Source organism: Cololabis saira, chromosome 3 (assembly GCF_033807715.1).
Source record: "Cololabis saira isolate AMF1-May2022 chromosome 3, fColSai1.1, whole genome shotgun sequence".
Taxonomy (NCBI): Eukaryota; Metazoa; Chordata; class Actinopteri; order Beloniformes; family Belonidae; genus Cololabis; species Cololabis saira.
The window spans coordinates 46,547,963-46,564,839 of NC_084589.1; the positions used below are offsets into that span (position 1 = coordinate 46,547,963).

Consider the following 16,877-nt stretch of genomic DNA (forward strand, 5'->3'; position numbering starts at 1 on the left):
GTTTATGTTGAGCTTTTATAACTCACCACCAGGGGGCACTGCTGCTCTTTCTACATATGGAGAGTGTAATATTCCAGAATTATAAACAATATAATAAGTCATCCATCTAAAATGAAAACTTAATTACATTTTCATGATTATTTCTAACTAAATATGAGTTGAGGTAAAAAGACATTTACTCCTAAACGGATGTCTGATATAAAAGGGTTAAATCCAAAGTGTGTCCTCTTCCTGGAATCTGATCCCGATGATCCTCCCTCTTCTTCCTGCTCTCCAACCTGCAGATCTGCAGCTTCAACACGGATCTCAACATCAGCTTTATAATAAATCATGTGTCAGACGAGTTGTAAATCTAATACAACTTGATTTTATACATGTGATTTAATAATAGTTAATTTCATATTATTTAAATAATGTGAAAAACGTACACAACACAGCATGGATAATTTAAATTGCATTATTTTGATTTAGTTTGTCCCATGAATTATCGCGATAATCTGATGCACGTGCAGCTCAGATTTTAAAATGCATAAAGCCTTTTACAGTTTTCAGCGAACTATGTATAACATCACAATATATCGCAAAATTTGGATACTGCAATATCGCATTGTATCGTGACTCAAGTATCGTGATGTGTATCCCACATCACACTCATTTCCTCATTCATTTGCAAACCAAATGTTCTTGTTTTCTAAATCATAAAACCATTTTAAAGGGGAAATAAAAGCAAACCGTATCTGACTGCACTGACTTCTGAAATCTTCAAGGTTTTTTGTTTAATTCTGCAGATATTAAAGTTTATAAAAAGGTGACAGATGGTTGGCTGTTCTGTTTCTGACGTGTTGATGGTTGCATTTCTTCTTTTGTCCTCGTTTCTCTGAAGATTCTTCATGTTTTCAGAGGAACGTTGTAAAAACTTGGACTAACCTCAAACGGAGTAGATGGAGAGAGTTTGACAACATCGAGCTGCAGATTAACTTTACAAAGGGAATGTAAGTGAAGAAGAAAAAGACTTTGTAGATGAACGAAATAAACGTTTAAAGAAACTTCAGCACATACTAACAGCTCTTTATTTGCACCGTGGAGACGGCAAGTTACCAACAGCAACAAATAACAATTTTAAGAAGGAACAAGGATTCAAACAAACTCAATGCAAAAAAGTACACAACCACATCGTTCCCTCTGCGTCAAGTTGACGGAGAAGAATAAATCCGGGTTGAACCTGCAACCCTTGTGGGGAGGGGATTAGTCTCAACAGCCACAGGAGGTGGTGGTTGGACTTCTGTGGGTTCTTCTTCTGTGGGTCAGACAGGAGTGGACAGCTGCCCCCGGAGGACGACAACATGAGCTTCATTTGTCACGAGTCACCAGACTTCTCCTCCGGGTGATTTTTCATGTGACTCAGCAAACCCATTCTGCGGCTAAAACCTTTGTTGCACGTCTTGCACAAATATCGCTTCTCGCCCGTGTGCGTGTTTATGTGGCTTTTAAGATGTGATGATCTAGTAAAGGTTTTACTGCAGGTGTTGCACAGGTACGGCCTTTCACCAGTGTGGGTCCTCGAGTGAACCACCAGGTTGTAACGTTCTGTGTAACTTTTTCCACATGTTTTGCAGATGTAGGGCTTCTCGCCCGTGTGCGTGGTTATGTGGCGTTTAAGATGTGATGAGTTTATAAACGATTTTCCGCAGATTTTACACAGGTACCGCCTTTCGCCGGTGTGGATCCTCGAGTGAACCAGCAGGTGGGAATCTTGCCTGTAACTCTTTCCACATGTTTTGCAGATGTAGGGCTTCTCACCCGTGTGCGTGGTTATGTGGCGTCTAAGATCCCATAAATTAGTAAAGGTTTTGCTGCAGGTATTGCACGGGTACGGCCTTTCACCGGTGTGGGTCCTCGAGTGAATCACCAGTTTGGAATTTTGCATGTAACTCTTTCCACATGTTTTGCAGATATAGAGCTTCTCGCCCTTGTGGATCATTTTATGCTTCTTGAGCATTGATGATTTTCTAAACGATTTTCCGCAGGTGCTGCACAGGTACAGCATTTCGCCAGTGTGGATCTTCATGTGATCCATTAAAATACAACTTTTACTGAACTCTTTCCTGCAAGTGCTGCAAGAAAATACCTTCTTCCCCGTGTGGGTCCTGGTCAGCTTTGATTTACAGTTGCTATCTGACGGGACAGCAGCATCCTCGTGGTCACCGTGTCGTCTCATTGGCTCCGGATCTGCAGTTTTACTGGAGTCTGAGTGTAAACTTTCAGTTCCTTCCTCATCTTTGTTTTGAGCTTCAGGAGAAGTGTGCAACAGCAGCTGGCCACAGTTTGGTCCTGGTTCACCATTTTCAACTTTCACATCAGCGACATTGACCAATGAGACATCCACCTCTACGTCCTCGTGCTTCATCTCCTGACCGCTGGAGTCTTCCTCCAGTTCTGTAGTCTGTGGATGCCCTGGTTCCTCCTGGTCCGGCCTGCAGCTCCTCTCCAGGTTATCCAGGTGCTGGTCACTGAAAACCCCGTCCTCCTCCACCTTACAAACATTTTCTGGTGGGAGTTCTGGAATTACAAAAAGGGACAAAACAATAGGATTTTAACAAGTCAAAAGTGCTTCCCAGTGTTGATTGTTTGATTGTATTTGTGAGGTTTAAAGTTTGTCCTGAACCTTCGGTCTTCCCCTTCATCTATGTAGTATATTTGAAAACAAGTGCATTACTCTGTGTGACCATTAGGCGGCACTGTGACTGTACTCTTGTGTTACTGCGTTGGTATCGAGACAGTTGAAGAATAAAGTTGTTGTTCTAGAAATGGCTTCTTCCGCGTCATATATAACGATCTAAATACAAGTACTGCATATGAACACCTATATGAGCATCCTCCAAGCATCGTGTTTTTTGCCAGTGTCATCTCACATCTTACTAGTTCTAGTTCTAAGTTATAGAGTGTATAACAACAGAAATGTTGACCGGTTTGAGATGCAGGTTGATGACAGCCTATGGGATGATGAATATACACCCATGATGATGTTGAACAAGCATATCAGTCATTCTTCTAGTCTTTCAACAGGTGCTTTCCTCTTGTCAGCAGAAAAGCAAACAAGGTCTCTGCATAGGGCTGGGTGATATATCAAGATTTTAATATATATCGATATATTTTCAAACGCGATATGGTACGAGACAATATCGTTTATATCGATTATTACATTTTTTTTTTCATTTATTTTATTTTAGGATTTTGAAAAATTTGAATGTTTTATTTGAGATTTGCGCAAATGTTTTGTTATTTGCACAACTGTCAACCTCAGTGGAAAAGTCTGCCTGTTACTTACATTGTATTAATTGCACAGTGTATTTTAATTTAATTGTTATGCAGGAAAGGGATATTTGTTTTAATTTATTCAAGAAGCATTTTTATTCTATATATGCAGGCAGTTTATTTTTATTTCATTTGTTTTATACATTTTGATATTGTTCAGACCTCTGTTAATAAAAGGTACCTGTGTGACATTTGGCACGAGGTTTTGTATTAAAACTGACTGTTTATTTCAGGGTTTGCGTCAGAAAAAAATGAAGCTAACAGAGATGCTATGCTATAATGCTTTGGGGGAACCCCCAATTATGGCACAGAAAAAATATCGATATATATCGAGTATCGCCACTCAGCTACAAAATATTGAGATATGACTTTTGGTCCATATCGCCCAGTAGGGGTGGGTATTGGGAAGGACCTCATGATACGATACGCATCACGATACGATACAAATTGCGATATCCCGATTATGCGATATATCCCGATATATCGCGATATTCTACATAGTTCATTGAAAAATTTAAAAATGTATTACACATCTTAAAATCCAAGTTGTATATATGTACATGAGATGATAGTGATAATGCATTGGACAGACTGAGTCAAAACAATGTAATTCAAACTTTCCATTTTAATTATGCAACATATTTGCATGAAAAAACACAATGAAAAGTGCAGTGTGTGCATTATTCTTAGATACAAAATACTCAAAATAAAATGCAGTGTCTCACCCACACTGAAATTGAAATCACAAAAATACAGAACAGCTACTTGCCCCTGACTTAAAATGACAAAAATAAAATGCAGTGTCTCACCCACACTGAAATCACAAAATAAAGTGCAGCTAGGGGTGGGCAAAAATATTGATACGGCAATATATCGCGATACATACATTGAATATCGATATCGTATCGGGAGACTATGTATCGCAATATATTGCCATATCAATATCTTTGCCCGCCCCTATCGCCCAGCCCTATCTCTGCATTTAGAAAACCCTGGTTTACACCAGATCTCCATAAGTCTCTGAAAGCTAAGAATAGATTGTATAAGAAATTCATCAGTAATCCATCCCCAATTAATATAGAAAATTATAAGACATTTCATAACAATTATAATCATCTTGTTAGAACTGCCAAGAAAAAGTACCTTTCCGACAAATTCAATGAGGCTTCTAATAACATAAAAACTACCTCGGGAGTCATTAACCAGCTTCTAAATATGAATAAGTCTACAGCCACTCTTCCATCTCAATTTGTTGATGAAAATCGAGTCTACTCTGACCCATCTGACATTGCATACAATTATTTTGTTAATATTGGTAATATTGGTTTCTCACACATTCCTATCGATCTATTCAGAGCTTCAAGCCTCCTACAGAGAAGGAAATCTTGGACATAATTATGTGCCTGAAAGACTCAGCTGCTGGTCATGATGAGGTCAGATCTAACTTAATTATTAAAACTAGACATTCAATTGCTAAGCCTTTCACCCATATTTTCACCAAATCTCTAGAAACTGGAATAATACCCAATGACCTCAAAATTGCCAAAGTAGTCCCTGTTTACAAATCTGGAGACCATAGTGTATTTAGAAACTACCGGCCCATTTCTGTTCTCCCAGGTTTCTCAAAGATCCTGGAGAAATTGGTCTATAACAGAATGATGAAACATTTGCAGGACTGTAATATACTGTATAAACACCAATATGGATTTAGGAAAAATCCTTCAACAGAAATGGCTATACTCAATTGGTTGATAAAATTCACACTGCAATCAATAATAATGAATACGCTTTGGAAAGCTTTCTTGATTTATCCAAAGCTTTTGACAGTTAATTTTGATATTCTTCTTCAAAAATTATTACACTGTGGATTTGCTGGAATCACACGTGTGTGGCTTTTCAATTATATTCATAACTGTCAGCAGTTTGTTATTGTTGTGACCCAATTAGCCACGGTGGTGAATGGAACCTTAGATGAATACTTCTTTACACGCACCTTATTGTTTGTTTGTTGTTGCTTCGCCGATCTTCTCTCTCTCTCTCTTTATTGTTGTGGGATGTTGTTTTCTTTGCAGTTTATATAACATTTAATAAAGTGTTTAACATACGTGCTGCGTGCTGCGTGCTGCGTGCGGTAAGAAACATTATTCTCCATGTGGTTCTAAACACGCTGCGCCCACACACCTGTGTGTATTTATCACCTAATTGCGTGACGTGACCCATTACCAAGGGTTTTGCTGACCCCTTGTGGCTTGGTAAATAAATAACACCCAAAATTAACTTACAACCAAAAGAAACCAAAAACACCCATATTGGCTCCAACAGTTATCATTGATGTTAAATCATCAGAGAGGGCCGCCTTAAAATGCGGGGTCCCCCAGGGGTCTATACTAGGGCCCCTGTTGTTTTTGATTCATATAAATGATTTGGCCGCAGCCTTGTCCTCCTTGTTTCCTGTACTTTTTGCCAATGATACAAACATATTTATTTTACATAATGATTTTTCATCTCTAATGGGAAAGGCTAACCATGATTTACAAAACATTTCAAAATGGTTTAAAATTAACAAACTATCACTGAATATAAAAAATCAAATTTTAGTATATTTACATCAAAAAATAAAATATATTGTAAATCTAACACCGGTCTGTCTATAGGAGATGACCCGCTCACCCAGGTTACATCAACAACCTTCCTTGGTGTAATTATCCATGAAAGTTTAAGCTGGAAAAACCACATCAACCATGTCTGTAAAAAATATCTAAATCTATTGGTATTATTGGCAAATTCCGTAGTTTGGTGAATGAAAATTGTCTCCCAAACTCTTTACTATAGCTTGATATATCCATATCTCATTTACTGTAATATTATTTGGGGAGCTACCTACAACACACATCTTCATAAACTTCATATGTTGTAAAAAAGATTCTGCAGGATTGCCACACACTAATGAAGTTTTGAAAGCACCAAAATTGTTAGTTTATGACCTCTCTTTTACAAGTATGTTTTAAATCTGCAACTGTTCCCTCTGATTGGTATAAATCACTTATTAAACAGATTCCAAAGTCAACTAAAAGCGACCCTAGGGTCCCTCTTAGTTATAGAGGAATCAGCTTTTTAAGTACAGTTCATAAACTGTTTTCTAATATATTTAAAATTTTAGGCTGTATCAGTACCTAGAGGAGGAAAACATTTTAGTGGAGGAGCAGAATGGGTTCAGAAAACATAGATCCTGTCTAGATCATATTTATAACCTGTGTACTGTAATACGAGCTAGAACTTTTGAAGGAAAGTCTTTTGTTTGTTTTATTGATTTTCAAAAAGCTTTTCATTGTGTGCACAGAGATTTGTTGGAGTTTAAACTTGTGTGGGCTAGGTTTGACAGTTTATTTTACAAAGCAGTGCGTAGGATTCATACTAAAAGTGCACATGCACCCAAAAGCCAAAAATGGCGTGCGCAAAAAAAATCCGGCTTGATAAAACCGTGTGCACGCACACTTGCACGCAATGTTCGCTTTATAAATCACAGTCCAGCTGGAAGGTTGCGCATGTGAATTCGCCTCATATCCCGCCCTCTACACGCCCACTTCATGGGCAATGCAAAGTAGTATTTGCATATGAAGACGTTGGAGTTGCATGGAGATGTTGTGGATGAGGTGGAGGCAGGAAAACCACATTATTTGGTGGTCACAGTAAAAGTAGAAAAAGTATATAAATAATAAAAAATAAAGCGAGTGAGTGGCAGCACGTCGTTGCTGCGCTAAACGCTGCGAGTGCCACGGACGGATTGCAGAAAAAAAAAAAAGAAGTGCTTTGATTTGAAGGTGGAGACCAAGAGGTACGGAGCCCCTAAAAGGACACAGATTTTTATTATATATATATATATATATATATATATATATATATATAATGAGTTTTACGTGTGCCTAAAACTCATTATATATATATTAAAAAAAATCTGAGTCCCTTTAGGGGCTCCGTAGAGTGGCCCGGCACTCATTGGTTCTGTCCTCAGTCACTCTCCAGTTGGAAGCGGTGGGTGATGAGGAGGTTCCCGGCATGTCCTGCACCGCGGCTGCAGCACCAGAGTCCTGACTGACGCTGTGTTTCAAACACAGAGGGACACGATCAGCGCTATTATATTATAAGTCTGATATGTGATGACATTAAAAGTATGACATGAATCTGGTTTCCTTTCACCACCACCTATAAGTGGAATTTATAATTTTGTGTTTGTACGCAGCTGATGTTTGTTTACTGGCTTAGTGTATCTGTGTCTTGTAAGGCCTTATAGGCTGGAACCTTAGAGGTGTATGACACATTAATTAACAACAATTCATTCATTCATAGTAATTGGTCTGCTCATTCTCAACTCAACAACAACAACTCAATATTTTACCCATCTTTAAGTTAAACACATGTCAAACCTGCAATTTTAGTCTCTGCAACAAAGGCAAAGTTCTGACCTTTGTAGAAAATTAGTGTTTGAAGTTTACACCTTAATATTTCAATATTTCTAAAGAAAAATTGTTTGAAATTAAGCATGCTTGTAGTGATTCTAGTTATGAAGAGGGCTATATGAGGCATTGGGTGAAATTATGGGAGAATTCATTTTTATAGTCTTCAAAACAGAACCTGAAGTAAAAAAAAAAAAAAAAGTGTTTTCCTCCTCCTTTTCTTTTACAGTAAGAGTGTGTAAATATTACGGTGGAAGTATGGGTGTAATCAAGGTAATGAAAAAAATATATTTAAAAAAAACATATCTGCATTATCTCAAACTCAGTATTTTCATATCTCTCCGTTTCTGAGCCGCGTTCATTCATTTACCGTAAAGGCTGAAATAGGAGCACATGAACATTTAGGAGCAGCTGATTAGACCGTAATGACGGCTGGACCGGAGCCTAGCACTTTAACAATCTCTCTTTTACATTTGTATGTTACTTGTTCTGTTTTTTAAACTGTGCTGAATAAATAAATCTAAAAAAAAAAAAAAAATCTACACGGAGCCAGTGTGATCTGCATCTTTTCTACAGATTAAAGGATTAAGTGTAAAGTGTGAAATCTCAGTCTGGTCCAGAGTCTGAATGGAGCATGAAAGGCAGCACCAAGTAAACAGAACAACAAGTTAGTTCGGGATGTTTCCGAATCCCACATCAGCAGCTGCTTGAGCTGGGGAGTTTCCCATTTAGTTGGTTTGCTTCATCACCACGGCTTTTAACTGGAAACAAAGGGATCTTGTAGGAGTCATACTCATGTGTTCATTCATTCAACTTTCCAGGGTTACGTACCGACTCTGTGGAGTCTGATTTCAGGTTTCCAGGCGAGGTCCAACAGTCTGCGCTGACGGTCGAGCTCTTCTTCATACTCCAAGATGCTTTTTTCAAACACTGACAATATTTCTACAGCAGCTGCTGTTAGTCGCTGACCGATAAACTCTCTCAGATGATTCACCTTAGACATTGTTGAAGAGGAAAAAGAAAGGAAACAACAGAACCGTCCTCTCCTTCTTCTTCTCTAGGTTTAATGGCGGATCACAACCAACGTTATTAGGTTCTACCGCCACCTGCTGTACCGGAGTGTGTAACATCAGGATCATTATTACACCAGGTTACAGTCTAACTTAAAGGGGGGGGAAAAGGAAATACCTAAATAAAATAAGATAACCACATTTAAATCTTATTATCTATCCCTGCATCTTTAAGAAAGACAAGGATTTCCTTATAACAATCCCTCATCACCTCACTCCTCCCTAATAACCTACTAAACTCCATTCCCGTCCCAGCTCGTACATCCTGTCTCTTAAAGCGTTCCTTTCTACCTCATACTTGCCACATTTAAGAATCACATGCTCTACATTCTCTGTGACATCACACTCATCACATTTATCACACACGGACTTTGACATTAAATACAGAGTTGATTTTAAACTAGTATGACCTAATCTTAATCTAGAAATGATGACTTCCTCTCTCCTACACTTTCCTTTGAAAACCTTCACGTTAATTGACTTGTGTATGTTATAAAAATGTCTCCCTTTTACACCGTTGTCCCACACCTTCTGCCATGAATCCCTCACTGCCTTTCTAATTCATGATTTTGCTTCACCTTTACCAAAAGGAATTTCCACAATTACCTCACTACTCAATTTCAATGCTCTTTTAGCAATATTGTCTGCTTTCTCATTGCCATCAACACCCATGTGGGCAGGAACCCAACAAAACTGCACAGTAATTCCAGTTCTGCATAACCTCCACAACACCATTAATATTTCCAACACTAGATCTTCTCTTATTGTTTTATTTGAAGTCAAACTCTGAAGGGCTGCAGTGGAGTCTGAACAAATGACATAGTTCCTTCTTGCAGTTACAGTAAGTATTTCATTCACCAACGAAAGTAATTAGAACAAAATGCAAACAACATTCTTTTCATCACTGGTTTACTACGACTTCTGTCATTTAGCAGACGCTTTTATCCAAAGTGATTTACATCTGAGAAAACAACACAAGCAAGAAGGTTTAGAAAGAGTTTTATTTTTTCCGACACAATGAGAGCTGACGCAATTTATATGATAAGCTTCTGATTGTTAATATCAATATATAAAATAAAAATATTTTTGAATTCATGTGTTCTTTATTATTTGTCATAAAACATTTATGTTGTTAAGAAACTTTTATTGCAATGGGCTTCAAAATAATACACATGGTAAGTCTTTGAGACATTAAAACATTTAAATATCAAACTGATCAAACTATCAAACTGATTTTGGTGTGAAATATATAGATATACAAGACTCATTTAAAGCTGCAGTTTCCAACATTTAACCACTAGAGGGAATAAAGATCCCAAACTAACCCCCAAACTCAGAATGACGGTTCATTCATGCATGAATCACCCACAGGTTTTCTGCAGGGGTTTGAAGCCTCTTTTTCCTCGTATTGTGGCAGGTTGGAATTATATAAAACAAGAAGTTTAATGCGTAATTAGTGGCGTGGCCTTTTGATTGGCATTCTTTTGTCCAACCTCTAAATAAATACTTTTTCTACGATCTTAGAAAATGTTTGGAGTAAAGAATCAGGCCTGTAATTAGTGAATTGGTGTCTGTCTCCAGAAACATTTTCATTAAACCTTCTCCAGAGACCAACAGAGCAGATCATCTTTTTTTAACCCACATCAACTCCATGGTTCCTGACACAGTGGATTCCTATCAGTTTTCCTACCGTGCCAACAGATCAGTGGATGAAGCGATGGCTTCGGCTTCACTTCACCTTCCAACACCTGGACAGGATGAACACCTATGCACGGCTTCTGTCCCTGGATGTTCATTTGATGAAGCCAAGACCAGTGAAATAACAAACTGGATCAAAATGACGTGATTGAGGAAGTTGAGGATAAAGGACAAAAGTGCATCTCCACTTTTCAACTTCATTTGATGACATTTCTCTTTCAACATTGTTTTCTGAGCTAAATGCTGGTTGTACTGATCACGCTGTACCAATAATCTGCGTCACTGACAACTTTCCTCTTGTTGATGCACTAGTCTTTTTTTAATTTGTGTTTTTATTATTATTATGATAGATTGTTCACTCTTGGGTTTATGTTGAGCTTTTATAACTCACCACCAGGGGGCACTGCTGCTCTTTCTACATATGGAGAGTGTAATATTCCAGAATTATAAACAATAAAATAATTCATCCATCTAAAATTAAAACTTAATTACATTTTCATGATTATTTCTGACTAAATATGAGTTGAGGTAAAAAGACATTTACTCCTAAACGGATGTCTGATATAAAAGGGTTAAATCCAAAGTCTGTCCTCTTCCTGGAATCTGATCCCGATGATCCTCCCTCTTCTTCCTGCTCTCCAACCTGCAGATCTGCAGCTTCAACAAGGATCTCAACATCAGCTTTATAATAAATCATGTGTCAGACGAGTTGTAAATCTAGTACACCTTGATTTTATACATGTGATTCAATAATAGTTAATTTCATATTATTTAAATAATGTGAAAAACATACACAAATATGTTGTAACTTTAGCTTATATAGTTACAATAACACAGCATGGATCATTTGAATTGCATTGTTTTGACTAAGTTTGTCCCATGAATTACAGGATAATCTGATGTACGTGCAGCTCCGATTTAAAATTCTTAAACCCTTTTACAGTTTTCAGCGAACTATGTATAACATCACAATATATCGCAAAATTTGGATACTGCAATATCGTATTGTATCGCGACTCAAGTATCGTGATGTCTATCCCACATCACACTCATTTCCTCATTCACCTTTAAACCAAAATCAATAAAAACATTTTAAAAGGGAAATAAAAGCAAACCGTATCTGACTGCACTGACTTTTGAAATCTTCAAGGTTTTTTGTTTAATGCTGCAGACATTAAAGTTTATAACATGGTGACAGATGGTTGGCTGTTCTGTTTCTGACGTGTTGATGGTTGCATTTCTTCTTTTGTCCTCGTTTCTCTGAAGATTCTTCATGTTTTTCAGAGGAACGTTGTAAAAACTGAACATGTAAATATATCAAACTTGGACTAACCTAAGAAACAGACGGGAAAAAGGGCGTGTGAGAGAGGCTTTGTAGATGAACGAAATAAACTGTCACGTTTAAAGAAAAATCAGCACATACTAACAAACCTTTACTTGAACCGTGGAGACAGCAGGTTACCAACAGAAACAAATAACAGTTTTAAGAAGGAACAGGGATTCAAACAAAGTCAATGCAGAACTTTAAAAAAAAGTACACAACCACATGGTTCCCTCTGCGTCAAGTTGATGGAGAAGCATAAATCTGTGTTGAACCTGCAACCCTTGTGGGGAGGGGATTAGGCTCATCAGCCACAGGAGGTGGTGGTTGGACTTCTGCGGGTTCTTCTTCTGTGGGCCAGACAGGAGTGGACAGCTGCCCCCGGAGGACGACAACATGAGCTTCATTTGTCACGAGTCACCAGACTTCTCCTCCGGGTGATTTTTCATGTGACTCAGCAAATCAATTCTGCGGCTAAAATCTTTGTTGCACGTCTTGCACAAATATCCCTTCTCGCCCGTGTGCGTGGTTATGTGGCTTTTAAGAGATGATGATCTAGTAAAGGTTTTGCTGCAGGTGTTGCACAGGTATGGCTTTTCACCAGTGTGGGTCCTCGAGTGAATCACCAGGGTGGAACGTAGCCTGTAACTTTTTCCACATGTTTTGCAGATGTAGGGCTTCTCGCCCGTGTGTGTGGTTATGTGGCGTTTAAGAAGTGATGATTGAGTAAAGGTTTTTCCGCAAGTATTGCACAGGTACGGCTTTTCGCCGGTGTGGGTCCTCGAGTGAATCACCAGGTGGCCACGTCGCCTGTAACTTATTCCACATATTTTGCAGATGTAGGGCTTCTCTCCTGTGTGCGTGGTTATGTGGCTTTTAAGAAGTGATGATTGAGTAAAGGTTTTTCCGCAAGTGTTGCACAGGTACGGCTTTTCGCCAGTGTGGGTCCTCGAGTGAACCACCAGGTGGCCACGTAGCCTGTAACTTATTCCACATATTTTGCAGATGTAGGGCTTCTCTCCTGTGTGCGTGGTTATGTGGCGTTTAAGATCTGATGATTTAATAAAGCTTTTGCCGCAGGTGCTGCACAGGTACGGCTTTTCGCCGGTGTGGGTCCTCGAGTGAATCACCAGGGTTGAACGTAGCCTGTAACTTTTTCCACATGTTGTGCAAATGTAGGGCTTCTCGCCCGTGTGTGTGGTTATGTGCTGTTTAAGATTTGATAATGTAGTAAAGGTTTTGCCGCAGGTGTTGCACAGGTACGGCCTTTCGCCAGTGTGGATCTTCATGTGATCCATTAAATAACGACTTTCACTGAACTCTTTCTTCCAAGAGCTGCAAGAAAACGCCTTCTTCCCCGTGTGGGTCCTGGTCAGCTTTGATTTACAGTTGCTGTCTGACGGGACAGCAGCATCTTCTTGGTCACCGTGTCGTCTCATTGACTCTGGATCTGCAGTTTTACTGGAGTCTGAGCGTAAACTTTCAGTCCCTTCCTCATCTTTGTTTTGAGCTTCAGGAGAAATGTGCAACAGCAGCTGGCCACAGTTTGGTCCTGGTTCAACATTTTCAACTTTCACATCAGCGACAATGACCAATGAGACATCCACCTCTACGTCCTCGTGCTTCATCTCCTGACCGCTGGAGTCTTCCTCCAGTTCTGCAGTCTGTGGATGCCCTGGTTCCTCCTGGTCCGGGCTGCAGCTCCTCTCCAGGTTATCGAGGTGCCGGTCACTGAAAACCCCGTCCTCCTCCACCTTACAAACATTTTCTTGTGGGAGTTCTGGAATTACAAAAAGGGACAAAAAGATGGGATTTTAACAAGTCAAAAGTGCTTCCCAGTGTTGATTGTATTTGTGAGGTTTAAAGTTTGTCCTGATCCTTCGGTCTTCCCCTTCATCTATGTAGTATATTTGAAAACAAGTGCATTACTCTGTCTGACCATTAGGCGGCACTGTGACTGTACTCTTGTGTTAGTTGGTATCGAGACAGCTGAAGAATAAAGTTGTTGCATTTCAGGTTGAGCATTTCTGAATTCTTGTGAATTCTTGTATTGTCAGCATCCCGTTTGTCCAGTCTTTTACACACTACCCAAAGTGCACAAAAGCCTGTCAAATCCTCCTGGTCGCCCAGATGAACGCTTTACTATCACCTTTGTCAGAGTTTGTGGATCACTATATCAAACCTTATGTCCAAACACTACCAGTGTATATAAGAGACTCCACGGATTTCATTAATAAGATCTTTAACTTCACTAACCTTCCTGATGATCTTCTATTGGTCACCTTTGACATCCCCAGTCTCTACACTAATATTCCCCATGATGGTGGTAGAGAAGCCTAAAAGTTCTATTTGCAGGACTTACTCATGCCCCCGGGTAAGTTTATTGTTGACTTAGCTACTTTAATCATGAAGAAAAACTACTTTAACTTTAATGGTGAATATTATTTCCAAGTATCTGGTACCAGCTCTATTTGTGCTCCGAATTACGCAAATCTATACGTGGGTCACTTTGAAAAAAACGTGTGAAATCCTGAGCACAATATTTTTTTTGCCAAAAATCTTACAATGGTACAGATTCATTGATGACATATTCTGTCTAATTAAAGCTGATGCTAATGAACTGGAAGACTTTTTTACCTTACTGAATTAGCTTCGACAGCAACCTCCAATTTACAATGGAGTATAGTAGTGAAAAAGTTATTTTTCTAGATATATGGGTTGAAAAAAAGAATGGCTCTTATCCACTTCACTCTACCGCAAAGAAACCGAAGGAAATACGTTCTTATTGGCTATTAGTTTTCATCCTCCTCCCCTCAAAAGAGGCCTACCCAAAAGCCAGTTTTTTAGACTCCGGAGAATTTGCAGCAGTACAGAGGATTTCATAGACAAGGCATCAGAGATGAGCTCTAGATTTGTCCAGCGGGGATATCCTATGGATTGTATCCAGAGGGCGTATGATGCGGCACGGAAGAAATCACGCTCAGAACTGCTACAAAAAAGCCAAAAGAAAGAAAGGAAGTTCTCTGTGACCTGCATCACTCTGTGAAATCCACATTTGAGAAATACTGGCACATCCTGACCTCGGACCCTGAATTGGCCCCCACTTTTAAAGATCCCCCCCTCTTTGTATATAAACGGAGAAAAACTCTAAAAGACCTGCTTGTTCCCGCTGACTATACGACCCAAACACCTAAGCCACCTACTCAGAGACTGTTGGCTCCCTTACCTGCTGGAAATTACCGGTGTGGTAACTGCGCACAATGCAATAACACCTCCAAGACCAACTTTTTTTATCATCCCCACTCTAATAAAAAAATTTCCATCAAAGAGGTGATTACTTGCGCATCTACACATGTTATATATATGCTACGCTGCCGTTGAGGTCTAGCATATGTGGGAAAAACTTCCAGACAGTTAAAACAAAGGATAAGTGAACACAAAAGCTCCATATGGAGAAAAGACATTAACTATCCTGTGGCTGTTCATTTCAACGAGAACAAACATGATATCTCAACTTTACGTTTTTGTGGACTTGAAAAAGTCAGCCTTCCACGGAGGGGTGGGAATCTGGACTTGCTGCTAAAACGTTGAGAGCTCTTCTGGATTTTTACTTTACAAACACTGGCACCGAAGGGATTGAATGATGAACTGCCTTTGAGTGTTATGTTATGATTTGGTTTTTTATCATGTGTAGTTTCCTTCCTCACACTTCCCCACAATAACGATAGCCAGTATCTATATGTATAACTTGTGTCATGTGTGTGTGATATCTATATCTATATATATATATATATATATATATATATATATATATATATATAAAAATAAGTTAACATCTTTTAAGTATATTTAAACATTTTGAGAGTTGAATTTGAGCAGTTCTCATTTCCCTTCCTTTCTCCAGGGAAGGGGTCGATTAGGAGACTGGCCCTGACTCCTATTTATTCTAAGATGTTCTCCTTATAAGTTTTGATGTACTTTGTGTTTTTACAGTACATTCATCCTCCCTATTTGTTATACTGTATAAGATCAGAACACTTAGATGGGATTTTTGCTGTGTGACTCTCTTCCCTCATTGTAAATATTTTAAATTGATTGCTACCTAAGATTAACACGTTACAGGTATAATCATCCTCCCTTTCTAATGATTATACCTTTGGATTCGATGGTCATTGATTGATGTATTTCATACATGCACTTTATGGGTGTTGTCTCTTTTCCCTGGTTTTTTGGTGATGCTTACTGACTGTATTTCGGTATGTGACCTTGTTTGAAGGTGCTCAGGTGTTTGTGTGGCGGCGCCTGATTGGACCACATAGTCCTACCAGCCTATAATAGACAAGCTTTTGTTCCGATCTGTTTGATGCCTTGAAAAAGGTCTATGACCGAAATGTTGGCCCAATGAACACGAGTATGGTGAGAAGAAGGTGTTTTCTTTTTAATATTTGTACAGTAAAATTGTTTGAAATTCACAGTGTCTGTAGTGAGTTTAGTTGTGAAGAGGGCTATATGAGTTATTGGGTGAATTTATGGGAGAATACATTTTTATAGTCTGTGCAAAACAGAACCTGAAGTAAAAAAGAAAAAAAAGTGTTTCATCCTTTTCTTTTACAGTAAGACTCTCACTGTAAAAGAAAAGGATGAAAGACTCTTTCATCCAACAAGCTCTTACTGTAAGAGCTTGTAAATATTACGGTGGAAGTATGGGTATATGAAAAAAACATCTGCATTATCTCAAACTCAGAACTTCATATCTTTCTGTTTCTGAGCCGCATTCATTCATTTACCGTAAAGACTGAAATAGGAGCACATGAACATTTAGGAGCGGCTGATTTGACCGCAGCTGCTTGAGCTGGGGAGTTTCCCATTGAGTTGGTTTGCTTCATCACCACGGCTTTTAACTGGAAACAAAGGGATCTTGTAGGAGTCATACTCATGTGTTCATTCATTCAACTTTCCAGGGTTACGTACCGACTCTGTGGAGTCTGATTTCAGGTTTCCAGGCGAGGTCCAACAGTC

The 16,877-nt window shown here is 38.9% G+C and overlaps 1 protein-coding gene across 1 annotated transcript; it reads right to left on the bottom strand.

The window, feature by feature from the left end:
• Positions 1 to 1,171: 1,171 nt before the first annotated feature.
• On the bottom strand, positions 1,172 to 13,156 carry LOC133440694 (zinc finger protein 420-like). Its single transcript, XM_061718012.1, has 2 exons — positions 12,296 to 13,156; positions 1,172 to 2,062 (listed from the first exon to the last, which is right to left on the bottom strand). The coding sequence occupies exons 1-2, from the start codon at positions 13,154 to 13,156 to the stop codon at positions 1,358 to 1,360; spliced, it is 1,566 nt and encodes a 521-aa protein (XP_061573996.1). The 3' UTR covers positions 1,172 to 1,357.
• Between the last annotated feature and the right edge of the window lie 3,721 nt (positions 13,157 to 16,877).